This window comes from Nuphar pumila, chromosome 4 (genome assembly GCF_984573655.1).
Source record: "Nuphar pumila chromosome 4, dmNupPumi1.hap1.1, whole genome shotgun sequence".
In the NCBI taxonomy this organism is placed as follows: domain Eukaryota; kingdom Viridiplantae; phylum Streptophyta; class Magnoliopsida; order Nymphaeales; family Nymphaeaceae; genus Nuphar; species Nuphar pumila.
In genome coordinates, this window is record NC_143252.1 from 5,070,357 (window position 1) to 5,086,038 (window position 15,682).

Here is a 15,682-nt window from a genome sequence, read left to right on the forward strand (position 1 = left end):
CTTTGTTTCAACCGCGGGTGGAACGTCTCTTGAAGTAAAAGGAATGGGTAACTTTGAAAAACAATGATTCTTTATTCCAAAAATTAGATTTATACCCATATTAAACTTAAATTTACTTTCCGTTTCTCAACTCTCGGATCATGGGTGTGATATAAAATTCTCATCTAACAAATGTTGGATACAGGATCTCCAGTCCGGGATATTGATTGGGGAAAGCTCTAGGAAGGGTGATATTTACTATGTCGATTCTCTTCAAGTTTCAAAGAATCATTTTTGTAATGTTGTCCAAAAAGATATTAATGTGTGGCACAAAAGACTTGGACATCCAAATATTGTAAAAAAAATTTATTTGCCTTTTGTCAAAAGCTTATGCAAAAGTGATTTCATTTGTAATGATTGTATACTTGGGAAAATGAAAAAATTACCTTTCTTTCAAAGATCTATGTTTACAACTAGACCGTTTGAAATTGTCCATTCCGATGTATGAGGTCCGACACCAGTTTTATCAAAAGGTGGATTTGCTTATTATGTTATTTTTGTTGACGATTATACGAGATATTGTGGGATTTGTTTTCTTAAACACAAATATGAAGTTTTTTCAACTTTTAAAACCTATCATATGATGATTAAGAATCAGTTTAATGGGAATCTCAAAATTTTTAGAACTGACTCAGGTGGAGAATACCTTTCAAATGATTTAAAAAACTACCCTGAAAGTTATGGTATTCTCCACCAAAGATCTTGTCTAAAAACCCCTCAACAAAATGGGTTAGCCGAAAGAAAGCATAGACATATAATGGAGACAACCCGAACTTTGTTGGTCTCTCAAAACATCCCAAAAGGTTTTTGGGCTGAAGTTGCTCTTGCATCTGTTTATCTGATAAATCGGTTACCTTCTAAAAACTTGAACAATATCTCGCCTTTTGAAAAATTCTATACTAAAGGACCTGACTATAGTCGATTAAGAATATTTGGTTGTAAATGCTTTGTTCTTACTGATAAGAACGATAAGCTCTCACCTAAATCGATTCCCTGTGCTTTTCTTAGATATTCCGAAACCCATAAGGGGTTTCGTTGTTATGATATCAAGAATGATAAGTTGTATGTCTCCAGAAATGTGAGTTTTTTGGAAAATGTTAATGGTTTTGAAAAAGGTGAATCCTGTGAAGATAACATGGATTATTCTTTCCTATTTGAAATGTTAGCTCATGATGATGACAATGAGGATAGTGATGATGGTTTTACTCCTAATGACATCAATGAAAATGAAGATAGTTCCCCTCCTCTTCTCTTGGTACCTCAACATAGTAGTGAAGAAGATTTAAGAGAACCTATAACATATATTCATAGAGATAGAAGTAATTTCAGGAGTGCTATTGAAAAATACATTTAACCTATTAGTTCTAGTTCAACAAATGATGATCTACGAAGAACTGAGAGAAGTAGAAGAGTACCCTCTAGGTTTGTCTCATTTGATTCTTTTTCACCCAGATATAGGGCTTGTCTTAGCGCTATTCACTCTTACTTTGAACCAAAGAATTTTGAGGAAGCTAAAAAATGTATAGAATGATAAGAAGCTATGCAAAATGAACTCACTGCTCTTAGGAAAGCAGAGACATGGGAATTCCAAACTCTACCTTTTGGAAAGAAAACCATAGGCTGTCGTTGTGTATTTAAGATTAAGAGCGATGGATCTCTGGAGAGATACAAAGCTCGATTAGTTGCTAAAGGGTATAGTCAAGAGTATGAGATTGACTATGAAGAAACTTTTGCGCTTGTTGCTCGAATGGTAATTGTCTGATGTCTCATCTCTGCTGCTTCTATCAACAAATGAAACATCTATCAAATGGATGTTAAGAATGCTTTTCTGAATGATGATTTAAATGAAGAGGTTTACATGAATGCTCCACCTGGAATGGAGACTCCCAAAGGGAAGGTGCTTCGCCTTACGAAAGCCCTTTATGGCTTAAAACAAGCTCCTAAGGCTTGATATGATAGGTTCAACTCTATAATGATAGAAAATGGTTTTTTATCTTGCTTTACTGATACTGCTTTATTTGTTAAGAAATCTAATGCAGGGATTGTTATTTTACGTCTATATGTGGATGATATGCTTATAATCGAAAGTGATTCTATAGGGGTTAAAAGCATAAAATCAATTTTAAAGGATAAGTTTGAAATGTCTAACTTGGGTTTTCTAACTTATTTTTTGGGTATTGAAGTAGTTTACTCTCATAGAGGGTATTTTTTGTCTCAAACTAAGCTTGCGTCTGAGATTATTGATAGGTCAGATATTACTGATGATAAGGTTTGTGAAACTCGTGCTATAGTAGGAGCTAAAATGAAGATTGATGATGGTGTTCTTCTCTCCGATCCTACTCCCTACAGATAGCTTGTAGGATCGTTGATGTATCTGAGTATTACAAGACCAGATATCTCATATGCAGTTCATACGGCAAGCCAGTTTCAACATACACCAACCTCCGTTCACATGAGTGCTATCTTACGAGTCATAAGATACATAAAGGGCACTCTAAATAAGGAAGTTTTCTTGTCCTCTCCCTTTGATTTAAAATTAATTGCATATACTGACTTTGATTGGGGAGGTGACCCAAATAACCGTCACTCCACCACTGGTTTTTGTGTGTTCTTAGGAGATTCGTTGATTTCATGGAGATGTAAGAAGTAGCAAAAGGTGTCTCTATCATCAACTGAAGTCGAATATCGTGCCATGACGACTACTACCATGGAAATTGTATGGATTCATCAGTTGCTGGAAGATAAATCAAAGGACCTACCAAACTATGCTGTGACAACAAAAGTGCAATTTATATTGCTAAGAATCACACTTTTCATGAGCGGACCAAACACATAGAGATGGATTGTCACTATGTTCGTGAGGCGTACCTCAAAGGAGTCATTGACCTTCCATATGTCACGTCAGAATATCAGTTGGTGGATTTCTTCACCAAAGCTTTGTGTGCTCCGCGCTTCAACTTTCTTCTTAGCAAACTCTTGGTCATACTGCCCTAAGTTTTTTTTTTTTTTGGGGGTGTTAAATTATGTAATCTAATTATGCAATGTAATATATATTATATATATATATAAGGTAATACATATACATATATTAATATACATGTATATGTATCTACTTATTGTATATATAAAATATATATTTCTAATTGTTTAGCCGTAGGGGTAGTTTAGTCTTTTTACAACATATTCTTTTTAGAATATGTTTTTGTAATTTCCTTTTATTCTTTTTTTTTTCTTTTTTGCTGATTTTTATAAAAGGTGGAAAGCACCTTGGAGGGGCCCACCATCTAGTTGTTGGGCCCCTTCCAACAGTCACATTTGTGACCGTTGGAAGGGGCTCCAACGGCTAGAGATGGAGCCTCTCCAAGGACTCCACCTCCTCTATTTAAGGGGACTCTCCCCTTGTGTATTTCTTAAGGCTTTGGGATTATAGCCCAAGCTTGTGTTAGTGAAACTTATGACTTTTGGGTTCGTATTTGTGCATTTGTGAGATTGTGTTGTGCATTGTGTGCACAAGTGTTTCAAGTGTTCTTTGTTGGGCGTTTGTATACACATTTATTTCCAAGAATATTGTAATATTGTTCATAGTATCTTGTTGGAGATACTTTCACCATGGTTGGTAATCTCAGAACTCGGTTTTGGATCGGCCACATGCAACTCTGTGACTCATACTAATAAAAAAACAAACAAACATATAAATTATGTCATATTGTGAAAATTAAATTAACTAAATAAAAAATAAAAATAAAAGAGCACATTTTTTGCTATGAAAATTAGATGGATGAACATATTTTCAGATGAACAGAAAAATTTCAACAGAAAAGAGGGAAATAAGTTACAGAACAAAATGTGAACTTGCAATTTCTGTTCTAATGAAATGTTAATGACAAATTGACAACAAAAGATACATATATCTATACATTTATGATTTATGGAGAGAAGAGGGAAAACATAGTTTTATCTATATTTATCCAAAAAAAACCAAGATACAAAAACTAAAACTCTCACCTTAATGCTCAAATGCCCTCATGCCCTCGTGCTCATGGCTTCACCTACAAAGCCGACCCTCACACCCATGGCTTCACCTACAAAGCCAGTCCTGTTGTGGGGGGTTAGTACGACTCTTAGTTTTCTTGCCTTGTAGGAAAAGCTTACCAGTCATTCGATGATCGGCTAGTAACAGCGGAAAGGTTGAAGGTGAGAACTGAGAGGGCATAGGGACGGAAGATGGGTAGGGTTTTGAATGAGACCCTCCCCGTTTTACCCTTTTTTTTACAATTTTTTAAATGTTTTAACCTTTAACTGATTCGGCCAAGTCATCTTAACTCGTAACTCAGCCAAGTCATCTTAACTCGTAACTCAGCCAAGTCATCCGAGTTAACCACCAAAAATCGGCTGGTTCTGGGTACTACCGAGTCACCCATTTCCTTGACTTGTTAGTAAGCTGATCCAAGTCAACTCGGCCTAGTCATGAGTTGACTCACTGAGTTTTCCAACCATGGACTGTTTGAATCTCCTCTTGTATTGAGAAAAGAGAGAGAGAACAAAAGAAAAAGAGGGAAGCAGGGGCTGCGGTGCGCCTGTCAAGATTTATGTAAAGAAATCGTGACCTAAAACTCATATTAATATGCATAAGTGTACAGTATGGGTTCGGGTCTGGTATAATATCCTGACCCGGAATGAAATATAACAATACAGAGTTGTACATAAGAGCTTATTCAGGTGGACTCGGGTTTGGTATGATATCCGGACCCAAAACACACTTTATCACCCCCCTCAAGTTGATCATGGTTTTGAACCATGAACAACTTGCCTTTAAGCATCCAAAAACTATCTTTTGTCAAGCCCTTGGTAAAAATGTCTACAACTTGTCTTTCAGTGTGAACAAATTCAGGCTCAATCTCTTTTTCTTCAACCTTTTGTCTCACAAAATATTGGTCGATCTCAATATGCTTAGCGCGACTGTAGTGTATTGGATTAAATGACATATTGAGAGCACTTTGATTGTCACACAGCAAGGTAGACGGAGAGATCGTTTCTCCCACTTCAGTTAGTAAGTGCCTGACCCATGTGACTTCAGCAGTAGCGGCAACCATGGATCTATACTCAGCTTCAGTGCTTTATCTAGCAACAACCTTTTGTTTTCTACTACTCCAAGCGACTAAGTTTTTCTCAATAAAAACACAATATCCTGACATAGACCTTCGCTCATCCGGATCTCCTGCCCAGTCTGCATCACAATATACAATAAGTTCACACACATTCTTGTCAGACGACTGTGAAGAATATATCAACCCATCTCCAATGGTCCTTTTCAGATATCTGAGTATCCTCTTAACCGCCTCCATATGCCCAGTACGTGGTGCATGCATGAATTGAGACACTTGATTGACTGAATAAACAATATCAGATCGAGTAAAAGTGAGATATTGTAACATTCCTATTAGACTGCGGTACCTGGTGGGGTTTTCATACAGGTCTCCATCATAAACACTTAATTTTTGGTGGAGCACACTTGGAGTGGCTAAAGGTTTGCAGTCTTTCATACCTGTCTTGCTGAGAACATCTATCGTATACTTGTGCTGAGTGAGAGTCAAGCTATGAGCCTGGCTATCGACTTCTACGCCAAGAAAATAGCGCAAGGCTCTAAGATCTCTCATTTTGAACCTCTGACCTAATAGATTTTTACTTCTTTGATGTGATCTTCAGAGTTTCCTGTGATAACTATATCATCAACATAAATTAACAATAGAGTGATCACATTCTGACTTCTAAAAATGAATAATGAGTGATCCAATAGGGAGCGTGAGAATCTATGTTTCTGAATCTCAAGGGAGAAGCTGTCAAACCAAGAACAAGATGCTTGTTTTAGGCCATAGATAGCTCTTTTTAGCCTGCACACATGTGTTTTACAGTTTTTCTCTTGATATCCAGGGGGTTGTTCCATATAGATTTCCTCCTTCAAATGCCCATGCAAAAATGCATTTTTTACATCAAGCTGACTCAGCTTCCATCCATGCTCAACGACCAAGGAAAGAATAATTCAAATCGTTCTCATTCTCACCACTGGACTGAATGTCTCATCATAGTCTTGTCCTGCTTCTTGAGTGAATCCTTTTGCAACCAGTCTCGCCTTGTATCGTTCAATTGTTCCATCTGATTTATACTTTATTTTGTAGACCCATTTGCATCCAACAACATTTTTGTCAAGTGGTCTGGGAACGATTTCCCAGATTCCACATTCATGTAAGGCTTGCATTTCTTTATTCATGGCTTCTACCCATTTGGTAGAAGTGGTTGTCTGATAGTACATAATAGGTTCATCTTCCTTATTGAGGGCAATTAGAAAAAGCTGAAAATCCAAGGAGAAGTTGTTATAGCTGACCCACCTATCAATAGGATGTTGTATGCGATTTGATTTTCTGACCTCAAGAGTATGAGAGGAAGTAGGATCGGCTGTTGAGTCATGATTTAGATGGCTTGATGTTGTCGTTCTCTGTCTAGAATAGAAAATGCCCTTGTATTTGCCCGGTACGGATGACGGTACGTCTTCCTCATTCTGGGATCCCGATGTCCTAGTGTTCTCAAACATTTCTTCTTCTTGCTGCACACAATTTGGAGGACAAACTTCATTGGAACTAGCAAAAAGTTTTGAATTCAGCCAAGGATAGTAAACTTCAGTTGCGTTAGAGGACATATCCGTTGTGCCGACTCTGAGATCAAAATTTTGCTCATCAAAGACAACATTCCTTTAGATTCTGATGCGCCTGGTGATTGAATCATAACACCTATATCCTTTATAGTCATCAGCGTATCCCACAAATCTATACTTCTGAGTCTTGACCTGAAACTTGTTTCTCAAGGACTGATAAATGTGCATATAACAAACACATCCGAAGACACGCAAATCATGGTAACTAGGTTGAGCTCCAAAAAGACAGTAATAAGGAGACTTATTTTCCAGAACAACCATAGGCAGTCTATTTATCACATGTACGGCAGAATGAAAATCTTCTGTCCATAGGTTGATGGGAAGATTACTGTCATGAAGCATAATCATGGCACTTTCAATGATATGCCTATGTTTTTGCTCAGCAATCACATTTTGTTGATGGGTGTGTGGACAAGACACCCTTCTTCTTATTCCGTTATTTTGAAGAAAAGAAATAAAATCACGAGATGAGAACTCCCCACCTCCATCACATTGGAAAAATTAGATGGACTCATATAATTGATTTTTTACTAAGGAAAGAAAATTTTGAAACAAAGGGAAAACATCCAACTTGTTTCTTATGAAATATATCCAAGTATATCGAGAATAACTATCAACAAAGATTAGATAATATCTGCTCCCAGATCCAGAGACAAGTGGGGCGGGTCCCCATACATCAGAACAAATTATCTTAAAAGGTTTTGAAGCTCTCTTATTAACGGAATGAAAAGGCAATACATGACTTCTGCATAAAAAACAACTGGAACACTTCTGACTTTTCTCATCTCTATTGAGACTTTCTTTTGGAATGAGATTATTAGAGACAAGTTTCTCAATAAAATGACTCCCACGATGTCCTAATCGACTATGCCATAAGAAAGGCTTATTACATTTAGAAATACTAAAAACATTTGTAGAAGAGAAGGAACACGACTCTAATGAAGACTTTGAATCCTGATGGGCAGGGCAGACAGAATGACATGGAGTTGGAGCTTCTTCAAAGACATACATATTGCCTCGTCTCTTTCCTTCAACGAATGTTTCCCTCGAGTGTAGGTCCTTGACCTGCACAGAGAAGGGAGTGAATTCAACTGAAGCATGATTATCATCAATAAGTTTGGAAACAGAGACAATATTTTTCTTGATGTTGGGAGCATGAAGAACATCAGAAAGTTCAAGAGTAGAATGTGACATGGGAATGACAGTTTTTCCAACATGAGAAGCATGATGGTGGGATCCATCGCCAGTGACAATCTTACTTTTGCCAAAATAAGGAATAGGATTAGAAAGTTTACCGGCATCGCCTCTCACGTGAGTTGCTGCCCCTGAGTCGACAAACCAAGTGCCTTCATCATTCTGCTTCAATTTCAATTCTGACAAGGCGGATATCAACAAATCTTTAATCTCTCCATTGTCTCTGATATTGGTGGACTTTCTTTTAGTTTCTATCTGTGGAGCCTTTCCTTTGTATTCTGGATTGTGCCAACAATTCACCTTGATATGCCCCTTTTTGTTACAAAGGAAGCAAGTGGGGATGGATCTTTGTCCCTGTGCATGAGTCAACATATTTGGAGCGGGAAGTAAACCATGTCCTCCGTGTCCACTTCGCCATTGACCCCCTTGTCCTCGCCCTCGACTGTAAGTCACTCCTGTGGCAAAAACTTCATAGAAATTTGTATGAACATGGGGTTCTTCAGAAAAACCCTTCAGAGTCATTTCATACTGGATTAATTTAGCTCGTAACTCATCAAAAGTAGGAAGGGCAGGTAGACACAATAGTGAAGTGACGATCATATTGTAGTCAGATCCCAATCCACTCAGAGTTTGTTGCACCATATCACTGTCACTTACTGTACATCCTATAACTGCAAGCTGGTCTGCGATAGTCTTCATCTTGTTCAGATATTCCATGATGGTCATAGAATCTTTTCTCAGCGACTGAAATTCTCTCTTGAGAAAAACCATCCTTGCCTGTGAAACCTGTGAATACGTCTGAACCAATCTCTCCCAGAGTTGCAGGGTTGTACAATTGTCAGGGATAACAACAAGAACCTCTTGAGACAAGGTAGAAGTGATGTATGCAACTACTGATTGATCTTTCCTTTCCCAGTTAAGGTATTCTACATTTTTGACATACACAATTGAACTCGCCCCTTTATCATCTTTCTCTTCGCTCATGACAAATTCTAGTGGGACTGAAGTGGTTCCATCCAGGTGACCTAAGAGACCTTGGCTCCTTATAAAAGGAATAATTTGTCTCTTCCAAATCAAGAAGTTTGAGGTATTCAACTTTTAAGAAACGAGTTGATTGAGAAAACTTGAAGAAAGACTCGATTGAGAAGAATAAGAATCCATTGAGAAAGAAGATTTAACAAGAGTGTTCACAAAGTGCTCAGCCTTTTTTTTTTTTTTTGAGAAACCCTTAAAACTGGAGATCGCATACTGTGTGATTCAGAAGAGGATCAGACCTGAGCTTTTCCTTACACTCTTGCAAGATTTGAGATTAACGTGATGAAAATCCTTTTCACACGTTGAAGAGAGTATTGATTTAGATGTATTTTCAAGCAAAAGTAGTGGATTCCAACTGTGACAGCAAGAGGACTGCAGGGGGTGCACTTGAAAGGAAAATGAGAATAAGAAAAAAATTACTCAGCAAAACGAACACCGAGAAGGGCTTGATATCCAGATCTGATGGGAAAATTGCGTCAGATCTGGATATGCAGAGTAGATGCGTAGAGGAGATTGGGCAAAAAGGAAGGAGACAGATCTAGTGGGGCAATAGAGTGGGTTGTTTCTGTGTTTCACGTGAATCGATTTCAGCGATTCACGTGAAACATAGTTACCCCTTTTTTGACGCACAGTATTTGTGTGAACTGGATTGGAGACAGATCTGGTGGGGCAATAGAGTGAACTGGATTGGAGACAGATCTGGTGGGGCAATAGAGTGGGTCGTTTCTGTGTTTCACGTGAATCGATTTCAGCGATTCACGTGAAACAGAGTTACCCCCCTTTTTTTGATACACAGAATTTGCGTGAACTGGATTCACGTAAATCGTAGACCCACGTGAATGTCAGGCCCACGTGAGATGTGAATACACCAGAAAAATTCAGAAAAGAGACGAAGGGATGAGAGATAAAAGGAAGAAGAAAGAAATCATGAAGAGTAGAAGACAAGAGACGAAGGACCTCAAACCTCTGGCCATCGCACCTTTCGGAAGCCTCTTCAGCCTTTAGATGGATCTCAGCTCTGATACCATGTTAAAATCTCCTCTGGTACCTGTATTGAGAAAAGAGAGAGAGAACAGAAGAAAAAGAGGGAAGCAGTGGCTGCGGCTGTCACGATTTTTGTAAAGAAATCGTGACCTAAAACTCATATTAATATGCATAAGTGTACAGTATGGGTCCGGGTCTGGTATAATATCCAGACCCGGAATGAAATATAACAATACAGAGTTGTACATAAGAGCTTATTCAGGTGGACTCGGGTCTGGTATGATATCCAGACCCAAAACACACTTTATCATGTACTAGTTGTCCTGATAAGCCATCACAATTTCTAGTTCAGTTGGCATTATGTTATTTTAGTATTTTACTGAAGGAATTTGTTTTCCTTTTTGGGATTGGTTCTTATGTTGCTTCTGGCTTATTATTTAATCACTCATAATGAGATCTTATTCAATAAATATTTACTACTGGATAATAATGATCCAAAGCAGACTTTCCAATTAGTGGATGAAAATAGGAAAATCTGTAATCCAGATCCATGCATTGATGCCATTTTACATCTATTCAGTTTGAATTCGTGCTTTCCCCTCATGATTCCACAACCACAATAATTTAGCCTTGGACAATTTAGCATCATGAACAGGATGACCTCATTTTTTTGATAATTTTATTTGCATTCTTTTTTCTGTTTAATTTTATGCCTGTATTTCAGTTATTTTCTTTCCGGATCACATTTAACCATATATTCATTATGTTGTTGCATGCAGGCATACTTTCCTCCAATCTCACAGCCAGAAGGCCTTCCACTTACAATTCAAGATACCAAGGGTAAAGACTGGCTCTTTCAATTCAGGTTTTGGCCTAATAACAACAGCAGAATGTATGTGTTAGAAGGTGTGACCCCTTGCATACAGTCTATGCAACTACAAGCTGGGGATACAGGTAACTTTTCTCAAATATTAATCCTACTGTTGTTTTTCCTTGATCTTTGATAGAGAATTGTACTTGTTTTTCCTTCCTTTGTGTCAAGTGGAAGTGGGAAACGATACGGGAAGTGAAAGCGAGAAACGATGCATTCAAAATGTATAGGAAGCGGGAAATGAGGAATACAAAACAACAATATAAGATATTAAGAATTGAATGGGAATCGAAATGGAATGCAAATAAAAAATAAAATAAAAGCGATTATTGTTAAACTTCATGATTTTTTAGTGTAAGAATTAAATTTTTAACAAAATCTAAAAATGATGACTGTCAATTTAGAGAAAGCACATGGAAGTGAGTGCGAAGTGTGAGAGAAAACACATAAAAAACAAGTGAGAGAACATATAAGTAGAATAGATGAAGCGTGTGGAAAGCGTAGAAGTGTAGGAGAATCGAGATTCTCATCAAGTTTCGGAAGCGAGGAGTATCACACTTCCGAAGCGAGTTTCCGGGAAGCGAGCTTCCCACTTATCTAATAAGCTTCCGGTAACTCTGGTTATAACCTTTATAGTTCCCACACACAGTGTTCCAGAAAATGCCGAAAGAAGAGCACCAAAACTTTGAGCACAAGATCAGATTGTGGCAAAATTATCCCTTCCTGCAATGTTTGGAATGATGAAGTTCCCGATTATCAGATACTGTTCCAGGCCTAGTAATGTTTCAATGAGTGAGTAATTAAAATCCAGAAAGGCTGTTGCCTTGATGCTCTCTCTGAGGTTAACATCATCAGACGACATTACTATGTCTTTTACTCTCTAATTTCCTTCTTATCAAGTCTTTTTTATTTAAAACATTTCTAGTTCACTTTAGGCAAGCTGTATTTTTAAAGGGTGCTTATTCTTTGACTGAAAGAAAAAGTGTGCCTCTTGGTTTGCTTTAATTTAATACCTTAACGGCAAACTTGTTTTTTTTTTCATATCTTGGGAAAAGAGCTTTGCAGGTTTGGACTGTTTTTTTTGGATTTTCTCTGGCATATGCTTGTGTTATGTCAACAATTTTGTGTTTTGCCTTAGTGCATGTGGATTTGTGCTCCTGCTCCCAGAGGCAGTTTCTATTTGTTATCTGATAAAAAATTATACAAGGAGCTATATGACATTGAATTGCCTGTTGGATCCTGCTGATCTTTTTGTGTTAAAACTTAAAAAATATATTTTCCGCAGTGACTTTTAGCAGGATAGATCCAGAAGGAAAGCTTGTTATGGGATTTCGAAAGGCAATGAATTCTGCATCTGTTCCTGTAAGGAAGCCTCTTCTTCATTAATTTTGAACCAGTTTGATTTCTTTTTTTATAGTAGGTATCATAGCCAGATTTTAAGTAAAAATCATGTGCAAATGAATTTAGTTCACCTTACTGTTTTGACCGGTGTTATTAAGGCACTTAATTCTGTGTACTTAGCTCAGAAATGTTAAAGCCTGGTTTGATGTCCTTCACACTCATGATTGGACCAGGAGTCTCAAATTGCTGCAATAGGGAATGGAGGAATTTCTAGTGATACATATATTTCTGGTGTTATTGAGAACCTTCCTTCCATAAGTGGCTACTCAGGTCTTTTTCATTCACTCAAAGGACACGCAGATGCACACTTAAGCAATCTGACTGAACACGTGAATATGTCTGATGCTGATATTGGCTGGCGTAAAGCTGGGAAACATGGAAGCAAATCAAAAGAACTACAGATGCAATCCTTGCGAGTTCAAGAGAAGAAAAGAAGTCATAATCTTAGTTCCAAGAGCAAGAGGTTGCACATTGACAGTGAAGATGCCATGGAGTTGAAAATTACATGGGAGGAGGCTCAGGATTTGCTTCGCCCTCCTCCAAGTGTCAAACCAAGCATTGTCATGATTGAGGACCATGAATTTGAAGAATATGAGGTATGTTTTACAATTTATAGAAATCTTGGGTGACCTTTCTATTGGTATTTAATGATGCAGTTATTATCATTGCTGTGGTTGTTTTTATTATTGTTACTTCTACTTTATTTTCTGGCCCCTTTTCTTTTGTGACAATATCCCATCTATTATAGCAAAGAGCATGCAGTTACCTCTGGAGTGCATTGTTCACACTGATCAGTGTCTTATCATGGTGGCAATATTTATTTCAGCACTAGAAGATAATCCATCTGAAAACCTGATTCATATTGTAATATCTTCATGAGATATATGGTGTGGTTTCCTGATTGTGAAATAGGAATCAGGAACATAAACAGATAACATGCCATGTTTTACAGGATATGGTTGGATTAGAAGGAATACTTGTATGATTTTGGTCTTTAAAGAAATAGGAGGTAATGTAGAGAGAACAATGAAAGAAAATGATTCTTTTGAGAGCCGATGAAGTGGAATAAAATACAAGGGATGCCTGAAAGAGTGGGACAATTATTTTGAAACTTCATATGAAAAAATGTTCCAACTTGCAAGAGTTTGTAATAGCAGGGTCTTGGGAGACTGAATTATATATATATAAACCTGGATATGGATCCGATGCTATGTAACATGGACTCTTCTAACAGGGCAACGCACCCGCACACTTGGACACGGTTTCCTTTGTGTCAGGTGAAGTCAACCACACCGAGGTTCATTTTTGTCCCAAAAGTAGATTTGGTTAACCCTAACCAAGTCCAGTTTTATCTAATATTATATATATATAAATACATAAGTGCACACACACACACACACACACACACACACACACACATATATATATATATATATATATATATATATATATATATATATATATATATATATATATACCCTCCCTGCACCCAACCCTTTTTAAAGTGCCGCATCGCTGCATCCGCACTCGTATCCGCAACCGCAACCGCACCCGCACCTATGTGACATAGATCCGATGTTTCCTAACCTTAATTTGATTGGTGCTAACTCATATGAACTTAGAAACAAGGCTGGAAGGGGATCAACATTATTGGTTGAGATTCGAGAACACTATCCAGAGGAACTTTAGTAAGAGTTGAGTGGGGTTGCAAGTTGAAATGCATGCATTGAAAACATGATTGGAGGAAAAATCTTTGTATACTTGTCTCGACTAAGTGGCTTGTAAGAGTAAATGAACTGCAGGCTATATAATGATAAAAGTGGATAGCTGCTGTATACTTTATATATTTACATACCCCTAAAATTCATTAAGGAAACATGTGGCAGCTGTTAATATATATATATACATATATATATATATATATATATATATATATATTCATATATTTATTCGTGTATATATATATGTAAACCGAAATACCCATCAGGGATATTTCGGTCTTTTCATCAAATAAGCATCAGCCCATTAGGGGCTGAGCTGGTATTTTTATTTTTTCTTTTACTTTGTACCTTTTTTACTTTTTTTTTTTTTTTGCTTTTTGTCCTACTGATTGGGACAGCTCCATATGGCTGTTGGAGCTGCCTCAACGGTCACAAATGTGACCTATGGGTGCTGCCCCAACAGTCACATGGGGCTGCCCCCCTTAGCCTCTCCATGTATTATAAATATGGCCCTTTGGCCTTGTATTCAATAACTCTTTTTTGAGAGTCTTAATGCAATAACAATTTGTTAGACCCTTGTATGGGTGGTTTTGTTGATTCAATCAAGTATTCTACTTGATTGAAAGTGTGTTATTGCATGTGTATCAGATTCAATCCACTTCGTTACATGGTATCAAAGCTTTGGTGATCCAAAGGCAATTTTTTAGACGAAAGATTGTGACGATATCAAGAGAAGGATCATGAGCTTAGCGGATACAATAAACCAAGGATTGTTGCATCGAGAAGCGTGTCATTTCTCAAACAAGTCTTGTATCTCTACCTTTGTCTCTTCTTCCCACTCTCTCTTTCTCTACTCTTTATCTTCACATTGTAAATAAATGGAGAATGAGAGAGAAGTTATAATCTTCATTCCCGTACGCCTAAATGATACAAACTATGTGTAAAACCCACGTAAAAAAAAAACATCGGACCCGGGTCCGGACCCGACCTGGGCCCGTCACCGTTAGGGTTTTAAAACCTGACACAGGAGAAAGGGTTTTGAGAAAAACCCTTTCCCCTGTGCGCCGCAACCCCCTTTTCCGACCCGATAAGGATGGAAATCGGGGTTTCCCGATTTCACGCCTCCTCCCCCGAGCTCTTTAAGAGCACTAGTGGAGGACAAGGGGAGGCACACCTCCCCCTTGCATCTCCTTCTTCCCTGCGCACGCCTTCAGTGCCGCCGCTGCTGCAACCCACGCCGACGCCGGCCATCATCGTCGACCTCTTCCCAGGTACGTCGTCTCCTCCCTCTTCTCCCCCCTCACCCCCCTCTCTGTCACCTCGCTGGGAGGCCGACAAGCGGCGCACGACCCCTGCCGCGCCTCCCACCTCCCCTGTGCCCATCAGAGGCCCGACAGGTGGCGTACGGGGCCCCTATCGTCCCCTTTTTTTTCTCTGGGGGATCGCCGAAGTGCCGGCAGGGGACCAATGGCCCCTGCGACACCCCCTCTCCCCTGTGTCTCTCTCTCTCTCTGCTTACCCTCCGGTAGGGGCCATCGACCCCTGCCCCTCTTCTTTTAAAACCCAGCAGGGGGCGATGGCCCCTGCCATTTCTTTTCAAGCCCGACAGGGGCCTTTGGCCCCTGTCACCCTCCCCTCTGCCATGACCTGCGAAGGGGTCGGCAGGAGGCTGATGGCTCCTGCCGCCCCGATCCCTCTCTCTTCGGCAGGGGCTAGCCCCCTGCCCCT

General features: G+C 38.7%; 1 protein-coding gene across 3 annotated transcripts in view; it reads left to right on the plus strand.

Annotated features, from left to right (window-relative positions):
- LOC149839141 (B3 domain-containing protein Os07g0679700-like) overlaps window positions 1-15,682 on the plus strand; it is a 106,560-nt gene that overhangs the window by 44,076 nt on the left and 46,802 nt on the right. For 2 of the 3 annotated variants that reach the window (XM_090002316.1, XM_090002314.1), the window contains exons 6-8: window positions 10,741-10,915; window positions 12,118-12,194; window positions 12,407-12,829. In XM_090002316.1, coding sequence (XP_089858442.1) covers window positions 10,741-10,915; window positions 12,118-12,194; window positions 12,407-12,829 — 675 coding nt within the window. The remainder of the gene's footprint in view (window positions 1-10,740; window positions 10,916-12,117; window positions 12,195-12,406; window positions 12,830-15,682) is intronic. The other variant, XM_090002315.1, reaches the window with a different exon arrangement.